The following is a 14,068-nucleotide window of genomic DNA, read 5'->3' on the forward strand; positions in this document are numbered from 1 at the left end:
ACGGGCGCTATGTCGAAGTTAGTGCCGCTACTTCGAAGTAGCGTGCATGTGTAGACACAGCTAGGGTGATGGCAAAATTGGCTTGTCACCAATTTGTCATCTCTCCATGTTCTGCATGTTCCCAGGCTCCTTCCCATCCCCAGGCATAAGTTATAGCAGCCTGAGGACTGTGCTCACACTTGGCTGTCCCATTGTCCCTGGGTACTATTACAACAGAATAGTCAAGAGTTTGGGGGTGCTTTGTTTCCCCTCCTTGTTTCTCAGAATATCTTTCATGCAGAAGGCTGCAAGGAGGATGAGGGCAGACAGAGCCTCACAGTCTCTATCTTGGTTCTTCTTTCAGCCAATCCTTCCTGCTAGTGGGTAAAGTCTTGAAGGTGGGAGTTTTAGAAAGATCCCCAGCTTTTTAGAAAAAACTCACTAGTGTAGATATAAGTTCTGTGCTGTTATTTAGCTCTGATTTACCCCTAAACATCTTCTGAGAGTCTAGTAAGCAGTGAAAGTGGTGGTGTTGCCACCAGAGATGGCAGTGGGGTAGTTCGTGCCCGGTGTGCAAAGCTAATTCATCACACCGAGAGTAGAAGAAGAATCTTTATTTGGCATGCCAAGCAAGGCGCAGGGGGATCTGTCCTCAATGCCTGTGCACCCAGTGTCTGGGTGATAGCACGTATATACAGCTGTTCAGTGAAAGTCACTCCCCACACAGGTAATATACGCTGCCTTCCCATTATACAATCTCCTTGTACTACGCAGGCGCGGGGGTCTCTGGGGGTCCTCTGGTGGTCGTTTTTGACAGGAGACCCAGGCCCCGAAATTCAAAGGTTACCCTTGGTCACATTTTGTTTGTTTCATAGCAATGAAGCGGAACCGGAGGCCGTTTGTTTCATAGCAATGAAGCGGAGCCGGATGTGGGTTGTACGTTCCGCATTCTTGTTCTACTCACTTGTCCTTTTTCTCCAGTTACAGTGGTAACACTGCTAGACAATATTGACTTCCCATGGTCTGGCAAATTCTCTCGTTTGGCACTGGTCAGGTACTGATGATGTCGGACTAGAGAAGTTCAACTTGTAATCCTGTCAGTTACCTTCGTATAAGTCTAACTTCCTTCCCTAGTAAAATAATGAACTCTAACTAGTAGCAAAATGTGTAGAAGATGACTAAATATGTAGAATATGACAAAAATCACAAACAGCAGCAGCACTGGGTGAGTACAGCTGAAGTGTGTAATTGTTATCTTAATGATGTCCATCCTAATGGGCCTTTCTCAGTTTCTTGTAACTTTTGCCTTTCCAGATCTGGTTTCTATCTGAAGCTGCTTAGACCATTGGTATGAACACCAGAGCTACATCTACACGTGAAGCCTACATCGAAGTAGCTTATTTCGATGTAGCGACATCAAAATAGGCTATTTCGATGAATAACGTTTACACGTCCTCCAGGGCTGGCAACGTCGACGTTCAACATCGACGTTGCGCAGCACCACATCGAAATAGGCGCTGCGAGGGAATGTCTACACGCTAAAGTAACACACATCGAAATAAGGGTGCCAGGCACAGCTGCAGACAGGGTCACAGAGCGGACTCAACAGCAAGCCGCTCCCTTAAAGGGCCCCTCCCAGACACAGCTGCACTAAACACCACAAGATCCACAGAGCCGACAACTGGTTGCAGACCCTGTGCATGCAGCATGGATCCCCAGCTGCAGCAGCAGCAGCCAGAAGCCCTGGGCTAAGGGCTGCTGCCCACGGTGACCATAGAGCCCCGCAGGGGCTGGAGAGAGAGCATCTCTCAACCCCTCAGCTGATGGCCACCATGGCGGACCCTGCTATTTCGATGTTGCGGGACGCGGATCGTCTACACGTGCCCTACTTCGACGTTCAACTTCAAAGTAGGGCGCTATTCCCATCCCCTCATGGGTTAGCGGCTTCGACGTCTCGCCGCCTAACGTTGATGTTAACATCGAAATAGCACCCAACACGTGTAGCCGTGACGGGTGCTATTTCGAAGTTAGTGCCGCTACTTCGAAGTAGCGTGCACGTGTAGACACGGCTCAGAAGTGGTATAAATAAGTCAATACACTAAAATTCCCGTAAGCACACAGAACTTAGATTATCTGTATGCGAGACCTGAATAACAAACACTCATGTCTACTTATGATAAATTATATATGGGAAAAATAATTCTGCATTTGAAAGGTGGACTGCATAACCTAGTTGAGTTGCTCTCATTGCACCAGCTCCAACAGTCAATTGCAAGAACACTGGGGCTGGGATATATTATATAGATGATGGCCAGGTATAAACAGTATTTTGAAAATAACCTGGAGTGCAATCTTCACAGTCTATGATCCTATTGCGTGAGAAACTGCTGATCTCTTTCATCATTTGTGTGCATGCTGCTTGGGATCCTGGCATGAGGTTTAACAGACACACTTGCCAAGCAGCCAGCATGTGTCTGTTCTGGGCCAAGCAGCACTGTCATGTAGGCATTTGTGTAAGGGCCAGAAATAGCGGTTGATGGAAGAACAAAGTCTGGACAAGGTGACAGTCCTGGAAAAGATTTGCTGAAGAAAGGGCGAACAGCCAAAGTCTGAATGAGGGAAGGTGAATAAGCCTCAGGTTCGGGGTGGTGGGGAGAGGGGCTGGGGAAGGAGAGGAGGTGGAAGTAAAGCTGGGAGAGATGGGGGTAGGGGATTAAGGGAGCGTGGCCGAGGGAGGGGAGGGGAGGGGAGGGGAGGGGAGTTCGCTCTGGGGAAGTCGGGGGGGGCGGGGGCTGAGGAGGAAGAAGAGGGTACAGGAGTCAGGGAGGACCGGGCAGGACACAAGGCCCGGGAAGAGGGGCCAGAGGAAGGAAGGCCTAAAGAGCAGCGAGAGCCGCAGCAGAACTCACCGGAGTCCCAACATGAGCGGAGCAGCCGCCCCCGGGGAAATTAGCAAGCACGGTGGCAGGAGACGAAGTGCCGGTAGCCAATCGGAGGCGGGCCTGAGTGGGAGGGCCGTTCGTTCGGGCAGTGATTGGCGACGCGCGGCAGAGGCAGCCAATGGGCGTGTCCCTGGCGGAGCGTAGCCTACCCGGCGGTGTGACGTGCCTGCCGCTAGAGCTGTGACAGTTGCCGTGTGCGAAGTCTCTGCCTTTTTCTCTGGGATTCCGTGCGAAGACGTAGCGTCGCGCCGGTGAGTGCGGGCTGGCGGGCTCCGGCGCGCCCCGGACCGCGGGAGGGCGCGCCGCTGCCTTTCCTCCCGCACGGTGCGGAACGCGGCGCCCACGGGGATTTGGCAGGGGCTCGCCCGGGCTCGGCGGGGGTAGATCTGGCCGGAGCTGCGCTGCGTCTTGCACGTACATCCGGCCCGGGACTGGGCGCGATCCACGGGATTGCACAGAGGCGGATCTGGGCTTGCCCGAGGAGCGTGGCTGCACCTCATGGCCGTTTGTGCTGTCGTGGCCTGCCCGGTTCCGCCGGCGCGGGGCGAGCCTGGGCTGCGCCTCGGCAGGGTTGGGCAGCCCTTCCCGGGAACCGGCCGGGATGAAACCTCCCGGCGCCCCAGTCCCGTCTCCATGGGCGGCTCGGGCACGGGGAGCGGAGCGCTGCGGGGCAGGTGCCTCAGACACGCGGGAGGTCGGAAAGCTTTTCTGCCTCTTCGCGTCCCTCCCTCGGTCCTCCTGCGTCTCTTGCTAAGTTCTTCCTCCGCTCTGGTCCTGGCAGCAGGACCAGGTTCGCCCTGTCCGGCGAGCCCCGGGCGTGGGCCCCTCCCTAGTGGCAGTGCTAAAATGGATAGCAAGTCAGTAATTAATATTGGCATCCAAAGGCCACCCCTGGCTTCTAGCCTTTGTAGCCCAGGGAGTTAACTCTGGGAGGGGAAATTCTACACATCCGAGTCATTGTCTCATGGTCTCTGCAGACGTAGAGGGACATCACTGCCTCAGTTAGGTTTGGAAGAGTTTCTTCTTAGTAATGAAGGTAGGGCCTTGATTTCTGTACAGTATGGCAGCCCAACTTCTGCATAGTTGGAGTCTGGTCTATAGCGAAGGGACCATGTGTTGGACATTCTTGGTCAGTGAAAGCTGAATGAAGGGGAGAGCCCAAAAGTTATTGGGAGAGAGCCCACCAGCCACCTACTTCTCTCCAAGGAGCTGTAAGTTTCATGTGAGGCCCCTGTGCCCCAAAGCGTGCAACATTCACCTTCCTTTCTATTACATTACAAGAGCTCTGGTTTTAATTGGTTGTTTATAGGTTTTTGGCAGAGAAGAGTGTCTGGGCTGCCCTGTCAGGGGTGTTATGTGGGGCAACCCCCTCCTCATTGCACCAGATGCAGAGACCAGGGCAACCCCCCATGCCACATGCTGCACCCCTCTCCCACTCTGCACTCTTATCCCTCCCTGCCCAACTGGACAGGGGATGACTTGGAGCAGGGTGTGGCAGTGGGTGGCAGGAGCAACAGGGGTTACCTTCTCTCTTCCTTCCCCCCCAACTCCCACTATACAGGTGTCGTGAGTGGCAGCCTCTTCTGCTGCATCCTCCCAGCCTGCTGAGTCCCACTTCTCTGTGTGCTAAGTGCAGAGGGGCAGGAGGTGAACTCCTGCAGCTGCCATTGCTGCCCCCTGCCACAGGTAATCCTCCCTTGTATCCATAGGACAAGTGAGGCGGCCATTACTTAGCCCCAAAAGTGTGGGGCTCAGGGTGATTGCCACAGTTCATCCTATGGATGGCACAGCTCAGAAAAGAGCGATGGGATGTTTGCCCTCTTCCAAATAGATTTATTCTGCCTCTATGATGGTAAATGTCCCTACCCTTGATTCACGTGTGATGCAATTTTTTAAAATGTAAGTCTTGTTTGAGAAAAGGTTTAAATAGTACATAAGTATCTGTAGCTGTTTGTCCAGAAAGCTTATGCTTGTTGCCAACCAGTCTGATCTGTGTAGTCTGAGATTTTACTGATTTCTCTGTGTTTATATTAACTCTCATGTAGAGACATAGACTTAGAACTCGGGATTTTTTTGATGCTTTAGTACAGGCCAATGAAGAATGATAGGATTCCAACAGCATTCCCTCAGGAACATTATTTGTGAGTAGGTAAAGTTCTCTCAGGCTGTGTCTGCACTGGAGAGTTTTGTCAACAGAAGGCACCAGAGTACTGTTGAGTGAAGTGCAGTATAGACACTTCTGTTGACAGAGAGGGCTCTGGTAGCCAGGCAGCCCTGTCTGCAGAGCTGCCGTTCCGCTTTCTGTCACCAAAGGGCAGTGCAGCCTGGCAGTTCTCTGTCGACAGAGCAAGGTATGTATGTAGATGCAATCCGTCAACAGAGAAAAGTGTCTACACTGCACTTTTGTTGACAGTATTCTGTCCAGAGATTGTCATGCCTCAAATTTTTGAGGGATTATACCGTTGAGGAAAATGCAGAGTTCTGTCGAGACTTTGTTCACAGAATGTTTTAAGTGTATGGACACTCCCTGTGTTATGTCGACAAAAGGCCCCTTCTGTCAACAAAACTCTGTAGTGTATACCCAGCCCCTGAGTTATGCCTTCTGTCGACAAAACTCTCTAGACCCAGCCTTAGGTTTTCTTCCACTTTCACCCAGGAACGGTTCTCTGTCTTGTCCTTTGCAGAAAGTGTGTTTGCTCAGTAACTACATTTGATGTGTCCTCCGCATAGACTCAGTTATTCTGTCTCCCAGCACTCTTAGCAAATTCTCTTTTTCCAAGTAGTTACTAATATATCTTTCCTCTCCCCTTATCATTAAAATAGACTTCTCTTTACCTCTAATCTTGTGCACTTCCAGAGATTTCAACTTCTTTCCCATGTGCAGTCCTTCATGTTGGCTGAAAAGAACAGCTTTTTTTGCTAAGTCCTTACCATCACTCATTGTGGTATCTTGCACACCTGGCATCACTATTGTTACCATACTCATGGAGGGGAGGTCATGCATGGTTGTTTCCATCTCACTGTCTGGGTTTCTAAGGAGGACTTAAATAGACAACAACAACAAAAAACAAAACAACTTTCAAATCTATTTCCTGATTGACATTTTCCTCCTTTAAAGGAAAGTAAAAGAGGGAATCCAAATAGGTTGTCTTTAACTCATAATACCAAAAGGTAGTTTTCTAATAGATGGCATGTACAGTAAAGTCTCAAGAATGCGCAGACCCAGAGTATGTGATCCCACTCTTACACAGCTGCACAGCTGACCCTGATTCCTGCAGCAAACCCTGGAAAGCGCGCTTAACTTGCTCTGCCCAGCCCTGGCTCAGCTGCCCTCCCCCCCGCCAGCTCCGCTTGCCATCCGCGCATAGCTCATACTCACCCCCCACTGCTGCCTCTGCCTCTAGTTCACCTCCCCTTAGGCATGACTCCAGCTCAACCTGCCTGGCCCCGGTTCAACCTCCCTGTCGGCTAATGCCCTGCGCTGAGCTTTGTCTCACCGTCCACCCCCCCGCGTGCTGCCCCGGTTGAAACTCCCCTGCATGCGGCCCTGGTTTAAACCCCTGCGGCCCGGCTCACAACCTGAGCAGGGCTCTGGCTCACCACCCCCATGCACAGTTCTGGCTCAGCTCCACCCCTCGCCCCCTTGCAGCCCTAAAACCACACCAAGCCTAGCCCCCTGCCTGCCTCCCATGGCCCAATCCACCACCAGACTTAACCATGCCCAAGTGCCCCCACCTCACCCCAGGACTTACCTATCTGCGGCTTCCCCAGCTGCAGAACTTGTGTTCTGTTGGGGAAAAAGCCGGACCCCCCACTTACTGACCCCCAAATCCTCATTACGCGAGAGTGAGTGGAACGGAACCCTTGCATAACTCAGGGGTCCACTGTACAGCTAAATTTCCATTCACCTCTTTAGTTAGGGCTTGCACATTCTTGGAAACTTAATTGAAATAGCCATTCTGAACATTTTCCAAAGGTAGGTATGCCCTGGGTAAACTGGCTATGCTACTAGGGAGGTGTGTTGAGGGGCCTGGCTGTCATGGACCAGTCACATATGAGTAATTCAATCAGATGTAAGTTTGACTGATGCAATTAAGCAGCATTTCAGTCATCTCTTTGACCTTTCTATTTGTAAAATCTCTTTTATGATGTTAGAAAAACTAACGCAAAAGCTAATGTTTAACAATTGTGGCAATGACTGGTAAGAGGCTTAGTGTTAGGAAATTCCAGATAAGCTCTTATATGAAAACAAACATTGATTTTTTTTAGAGAACTAAACATACAGCACCAGTTTATTTGAACAATAAAAAATAGGAATTTAGCTTTGTATGTGGGGCTTTGAGAGTTCGTGACTTTGAAATTTGCTCCTAAATGCAGCCCTTGTTCTAAAATTTTGTGCAGCAGGACCTAAGTTCATGTTTTGAGCCCTTATGAAAATTCTTTCAAATGTGAACTAGAGTATAAATCAAGAGTTTTGTGTTTGAGTCTGCAGACAGCTTGAATCAATGCTGAAATTTAAACTGCCTGCATGTGTCTTCTATTACTATTAATATCTGTCGAAGCTATTCAAGTGACTGTGCATTTTATGTTCTGCAGTACAAAAGCCCACTATCCTTGTCCCAGAGATGTCTCTAGATTTCACTGAAAAATTCAAAAGCGTTGGCGGGGGAGGGGGAAGATATACTGTTTTTCTGTCCCCCCTCTTCCCATTGCCTAGTGGAGGGCTATCTGTGGATGATTAAAATATCAGGTGCCTCCATTGTCTCCATTATCTCTATTGGAGATAGTGCCAAGTACTGAGGAACTAGTTCTGGTGAAGATCAGAGAGTTCCAAGGTCAGGGTAACCTCTTGCCTCCTTCAAAGTGAACTAGCATCTGTGGATGATTAAAATATCAGCTGTCTCCATTGTCTCCATTGTCTCGATTGGAGATAGTGCCAAGTACTGAGGAACTAGTTCTGGTGAAGATCAGAGAGTTCCAAGGTCAGGGTAACCTCTTGCCTCCTTCAAAGTGAACTAGCATCTGTGGATGATTAAAATATCAGCTGTCTCCATTGTCTCCATTGTCTCGATTGGAGATAGTGCCAAGTACTGAGGAACTAGTTCTGGTGAAGATCAGAGAGTTCCAAGGTCAGGGTAACCTCTTGCCTCCTTCAAAGTGAACTAGCATCTGTGGATGATTAAAATATCAGCTGTCTCTATTGTCTCTATTGGAGATAGTGCCAAGTACTGAGGAACTAGTTCTGGTGAAGATCAAAGAGTTCCAAGGTCAGGGTAACCTCTTGCCTTGTTCAAAGTGAACTAGTAAAACAGCAAGCTGTTGTAGCAAGCATTGCATGATATGCGTCAGATATGCTAAACAGTCGTAAGCCTCTTCATGCTTGAGCTACTGTTTCAGAGAACATTCTTCTATGACGATGACGACGATGATGATGATGCTGTTTTTAAACAAATAACATGTTAATTAAAAATTGTGACTGAACTTCTTGGGGGAAAACTGTATGGCTCCTGCTCTGTTTTGCCTAGATTCTGCCATGTATTTTGGGTTATACCAGTCTTGGATAACTCGGTAAATGTTCATTTTAAGAACCTTTTTACTGCAGATTTGAAAACACCCAAAGAGGTACAGGTTGAATGTCTTTAATCCAGAACTCGTCTGGCAACCTCTGTAAACCAGCATGATTTTAGTTAGCCGGATGACCACTTACTGTGGGTGTGGCCAAGTTTCCCTTGGTCCCATCAAGTTTGTTTTTAGCCACCAGTCCTGACTCTATGTCTTGTGCGGTTATGTAGCTGTAATTTACCCCTAAATGTGTGTTGGTAATGTGCTAGAAAATATTGACCTTCTGTCATCTGGCAAATTCTCTCATCTGAGACTGGTCAGGTTCCAAGACTGCTGAACGAGAGAGGTTCAGCCTGTAGCAAAGTGAGATCTGTACAGCTCTTGATCCAGCGTTTAAGAATCTGAAGTGCTTTCTAAAATCTGAAAGGAAAGAGGTGTTGAGCATGCTTTCAGAAATCTTAAAAGGACGCTCTGAAGAAGAAGAGACTATGGAATTTAAGGTACCCAAAAGTGGCATTTGACTCAAATGATGAAAATAAACATGCATTGGTCTATTCTGATTTGAATTATTATTGAGCAGAGAGACAGGTCTACACAGGCAAGTTACTTCACTGAAACTTTCTCACTCAGGGATGTGAAAAATCACAGTATGCCCCACCCTCCACTCACCAAGGTTAGCAAGTTTGGGCACATTAACTTGTCAGTGTAGCTGGGCTCCGTCTGCTGAGATCTGCTCCTCACAAAGGTGGTTTTCTGACAGTATTGGGAGAGCGCTCTACTACACGGTTGCAATAAAGGACTGCCATGCTTTCTGAGGGCAAAGTACTTTTTTAATGAGCATCATCAGCACAGAAAAATGTCCTCTGGAATATTGCCAGTTCTCACTTTCATGTGACCTTGTAAATAAGAAGCAGGTAGCAGTATTTTCTGTAAATGTAAACATGTTTGTTTGTCTATCTAAGTAAGAGATTGGCTGAAGAAGAAGTAGGACTGAGTGCTCTCGTCAGCTCTAAAGTTTTAAGTAGTTTTGTGTGCAGTCATGTAACAAAAACAAATCTACATTTGGAAGTTACACTTTCATAGTTAAGAGATGGCACTATGTTATTTGGATGAAGTGAATTGAAAAACAGTTTGTTTATAATATTTACAATGCAACTATTTACAATCAAATAATAATGTAAAATGAACACTGTACACTTTGTATTCTCTGTTATAATAGAGATCAATATATTTGAAAATTTAAGAAAACCTCCAAAATATTTAATACATTTCAATTGCTACTGTTTTAACAATGCAATTAATCAAGATTAATTTGAGTTAATTGCATGAGTTTACTGCAGTTAATCAACAACTTTAATATGTAGTATTGTTTCTTTTATCTTAAGTGCAATTTATTAATACAACACAATAAAATTTTGGTATTATTGAAACAGTGCTTGATTGTTTTATTTTCCATGTTTGTGAAAAATCCAAAATTAATGTTTTCTCTGAAGCTGCTGCATAATTTCTAGTCTGCTGCTTTGGAATGGCACAAACAATGTCCCAGGTTTGAGTCTAGGTCCAGGGTGTTGCAGAAGAGGCAGTGAGAGGGGAGTTGCAGCTTTTGTGCATAGACAAGAACTTAATCATAGATGTTAACTTTCTGTAGACCACAGAGCTACAGCAAATGATGTGGGTAATGCATTCCATGAATTTCTTGAGTTGAGTTGCAAAAGAGTGGTAAATTCTGTAATCCCAGTGGAATAGGCACATACATCCATGCAAGGATTTTCCTCCATACATAAAGTATGTTAATTCTAAGTGCCAGTTTTCTCTTTTCAGATCTCTGACAAAATATCTGAAGTCAAGAATGTTTTCCAAACTAGCGCAATCGCAAACCCTTGCTGTTCTGCGTCGTGGTGTTCATGCTTCAGTGAGTGCTCCTACATCAGTTGCAACTAAAAAACACATCCAGGGACCTCAGTCCTCTGAGTATATATTTGAACGTGAAGCTAAATATGGTGCACACAACTATCATCCCCTACCTGTTGCTCTAGAAAAAGGAAAAGGTACTATATTTTGATTTGTCTTTATTCTGCACAAGAAAGTGTGTTGCTGAAGATTATAAAATCACACCTCTAAAAATCATCATTTCCCCCCCGTCCCCACCTTCCCCAGTTGTCGTTGGGCATAGTGTCACCAGTTTAATATTAGTACATAGGGCCCTATAAATTCCAATTACATTTGTGGTTTACACAGACCGGGGTGGTTAAGATACGGCCCGTGGGCTGTACTTGATCCGCCACACTGTTGGATACAGCCCACAGACTACCTCAGGTACAGAGCAGTCAGCCACCACTTTAAGCAGATTCCTGCTCTCTGTTCTGGGCTCCAGGAGGGAAGGGGAGGCTTTGTGTGTTGCTCCACCCCTTTGCAAAATACCTCCGCTCCCATTGGCTGGTTTACAGCTTCCGGTTTCAGGAGGCTGAGGAGCAGTGGAGCAGGTGGTCACGACCAGTGCAAAGCCTTTTCGTACCCTCAGTGTCTGGAGCAGAAAGCTGCAGGAAGCAGTTTTGAGTGGTTTGGGGTTGTAGAAAATCTGCCTCTGAGTGTTGGTGGCTGGGGGCTGTATCCAGCAAGGTAAGTCCAGCAAGGTAAGGCTGTATCCAGGTAAGTCTCCAGGCCAGAGGCAGAGCCAGAGCCTCCCCAGAAACCCTCTGCCCCCCTGTCCCACATAACCCAAACCCTCTATCTCATCTCTTGCACCCATAGCCCATCTCTGCCCCTGCACCATGGACCCTTGCCCCATGTCACCACCGACTCCTTCACCCAAACTCTCTCCCAAACCCCAGTCTTACCCAAAGCTGCCTCCTGCACCCAACTTCCACCCCAGACTCCATACCTCCCCCATTAGTATAATGTAAGAATGCTGCCCTTGACCACTTTCCAAATTCTTGGAGTGGCCCCCCATCAAAAATTATTTCCCACCCCTTGTGTAGACAAACCCTTTGCTGCTATTATTAGGGATTCTGCAACTAATGACTTCTAATAAAACAGCTTGACTTGATTCAATCTGAGGATCCTTGATTGGTCAATAGTTATATATGTGATTGCTTATTTTAATCTCCATTATAATTGCTTAGTAGCTTGTCTGAACCTTTCTATGAAGACTAAATGCCAGTGGAGCAGCCCCCGGCCTGTGGTGAGGGGCAGGGCTGCTGCTGCTCTGACTGGTTAACTTAATGGTAAGCCTCATCCATTTAGCGTGAGACTATCCAGTAAACCATTAACATCCCTGCTTGGAACGTGGGATGACAGAATCACTCAGTTGTTCTCTGTAGTTCTCATATTTCCTAAAAGGGTTTGAAGTGATTCTGTTTAGTGTGTGTGTAGAAGTAATAGAATTGATGTATGTTTGAAAGTGGGATGTTTTTAATTGGGCTGTGGCATTTGAAAAGCAAAAACTGCTGGGAAGATATTGTGTGGAGATTTTTCTTCACCTTTAAGAAACAGAATTTGCAGCAATCTTTAATTATCTTACTGATGCACACAGTCTCAATTTAATAATGAACATCGTGAAGTATGTTAGATTATGATGATGCTTATATACTGATATCATTTGTGAAGTCAACTGCACTATTACAGTATAACTTTATCATCTCTTTTCTTGTTTCAAGATCTACCCATAGTGATTTCTCTGGTTTACAGGTTCAAAAGTGTTATTTTTCCACTGTGTTAAACTGTTGTCCTTCTGAGATGAGGGGTGTGTCAGTTTGCTTACCCTGGCAAACACATTTTGCTAGTTCAGTTGAAAACTCCCAGCCTCAGATTATTACAGTACTCTCTGTAACGGGCTCCTGTAATTTACCCACTATCACTGTTCTTACACTTAACTCCTCTTGCCAGGTTAATCCTCTTTATCTTTCCAGGACTCCAACAAGGGGGAGTGTGAGATATGAGTATTCGTGTGGTCCAATCTAGCTTCATGGAGGAACAATTCTTTTATGGAACCCTATTCTGCACTTGAGTGTTGCTTGGGGTACTGGTTATGTGCCGCAATAATCTGCTACTCATTCTGTGGCTTTGAAAGGATTGACTCCATGCATTCATGTTTTAAGGAATACCATATATACCAGACAGCAGGTTATTTTGTTTTGTGACTGTAGCTTGTACTGTTATTGCTTACCTATGGTCTCATTTGCCCATGTTCTAATCTAAACTTTTCTAGGTGTTTATGTGTGGGATGTGGAAGGCAGAAAATATTTTGATTTCTTGAGTGCTTACAGTGCTGTGAATCAAGGTCATTGTCATCCAAAGATTGTGGAAGCTCTGAAATCGCAAGCTGAGAAATTGACCCTTACATCTAGGGCATTCTACAATGATGTACTTGGGGAGTATGAAGAGTATGTCACCAAAATGTTCAACTACAGCAAAGTTCTTCCGATGAACACAGGTGAAGTACCCTACCTCCATCTCTGTGTGGCCCCAACATGTATGAGAGTTACTCTTACAAAGGACCAAAAATTACAAATGGCCAAATTGTACATATGTGGCTCTTTATTTTAGGTGTTGAAGCTGGAGAAACTGCCTGTAAACTGGCTCGCAAATGGGCATATACCGTGAAGGGAATTCCAAAATACAAAGCAAAGATTATTTTTGCAGGTATGTGACATTAACATCAGAAGAGCTTGCTCTTCAGCAGAGATGATTTCCCATCATAATATAATTCTAAGTGTAGGCTAAAACACTATATTCTTCTAAGGTATGAGGATTACATCACCCCATCTTTAATGTTCTGATCTCTCCCTTTCACTGACTAGGGTTTTAATGATGGCATTCACTTTTGAATGCCCCTGGCAACTTAGTTCAATGATGCCATTGTGTCTTTGCTTCAGTTTCCCCAAAAGAGGGTTTTAATAAATCCACTGAAGCTTATAAATTGCACGGCATCCTTCAGGGATTTGGTTTGCTCAGCCCTAAAGGCACAACATTCCTCATTTTCTCTATCTGGAAGGAAGAGGGTTAAATCAACTGCAGTCTGTCTGTCTACCCTACTTATGTTCAAAGTCCCTTACCTGCAAAGCCTTCATCCCCCAAACCTTCTTCTAGAGGCTTTTTGATGCTAGCTGAGAAGGCTTTCCTGTTTTTGGTCAAGGTTGCCCACATCAACTGAACCTCAAGGACAGCATATCATTCCTTTACTCTTAGGCTTCTGCTGTTACCTGGTGAAGTGGTTATGAGAGCTTGCTTTCTCTGAGATTTAGTCCTTTCCTTCTGGGAGCTCTTCCATCCTGGTGTATTATCCCTTTGCTAATGAGGCTCCCCCCTACCCTCTTTTAGCTTCTTCCCTTAAAGTAGTTTTCTCTATAGGAGCTTTCCCTTCATGCACTCTGGGAACTGTTCCTGGCCTAGAAGCCTTTCTTATTCTAGCTTCCTGCACTGGGCATAGATTTCTTTTTATCGTGTGGAGGTCCTTCCTTCCTAACTAACTGCCTCCAGTGAATTAATTACTCCCATATGAACCTGAGTGGCTTCATTCCTACTTATGGCACCTGTCAGAGGAATGCTGAGCCCTAGGACTTCAACAGGATTCTGAAAATAACTAG

The 14,068-nt window shown here is 46.3% G+C and overlaps 1 protein-coding gene across 1 annotated transcript in view; it reads left to right on the forward strand.

Moving 5' to 3' along the window:
• Window positions 1–3,076: 3,076 nt before the first annotated feature.
• The window catches only part of OAT (ornithine aminotransferase), a 44,453-nt gene continuing 33,461 nt past the window's right edge, over window positions 3,077–14,068 (forward strand). The window contains exons 1-4 of the mRNA XM_075000494.1: window positions 3,077–3,172; window positions 10,305–10,531; window positions 12,691–12,915; window positions 13,029–13,124. Of these exons, the coding sequence (XP_074856595.1) occupies window positions 10,333–10,531; window positions 12,691–12,915; window positions 13,029–13,124 (520 nt within the window). The 5' untranslated portion in view covers window positions 3,077–3,172; window positions 10,305–10,332. The remainder of the gene's footprint in view (window positions 3,173–10,304; window positions 10,532–12,690; window positions 12,916–13,028; window positions 13,125–14,068) is intronic.

This window comes from Carettochelys insculpta, chromosome 7 (genome assembly GCF_033958435.1).
Source record: "Carettochelys insculpta isolate YL-2023 chromosome 7, ASM3395843v1, whole genome shotgun sequence".
NCBI classification, from domain to species: domain Eukaryota; kingdom Metazoa; phylum Chordata; order Testudines; family Carettochelyidae; genus Carettochelys; species Carettochelys insculpta.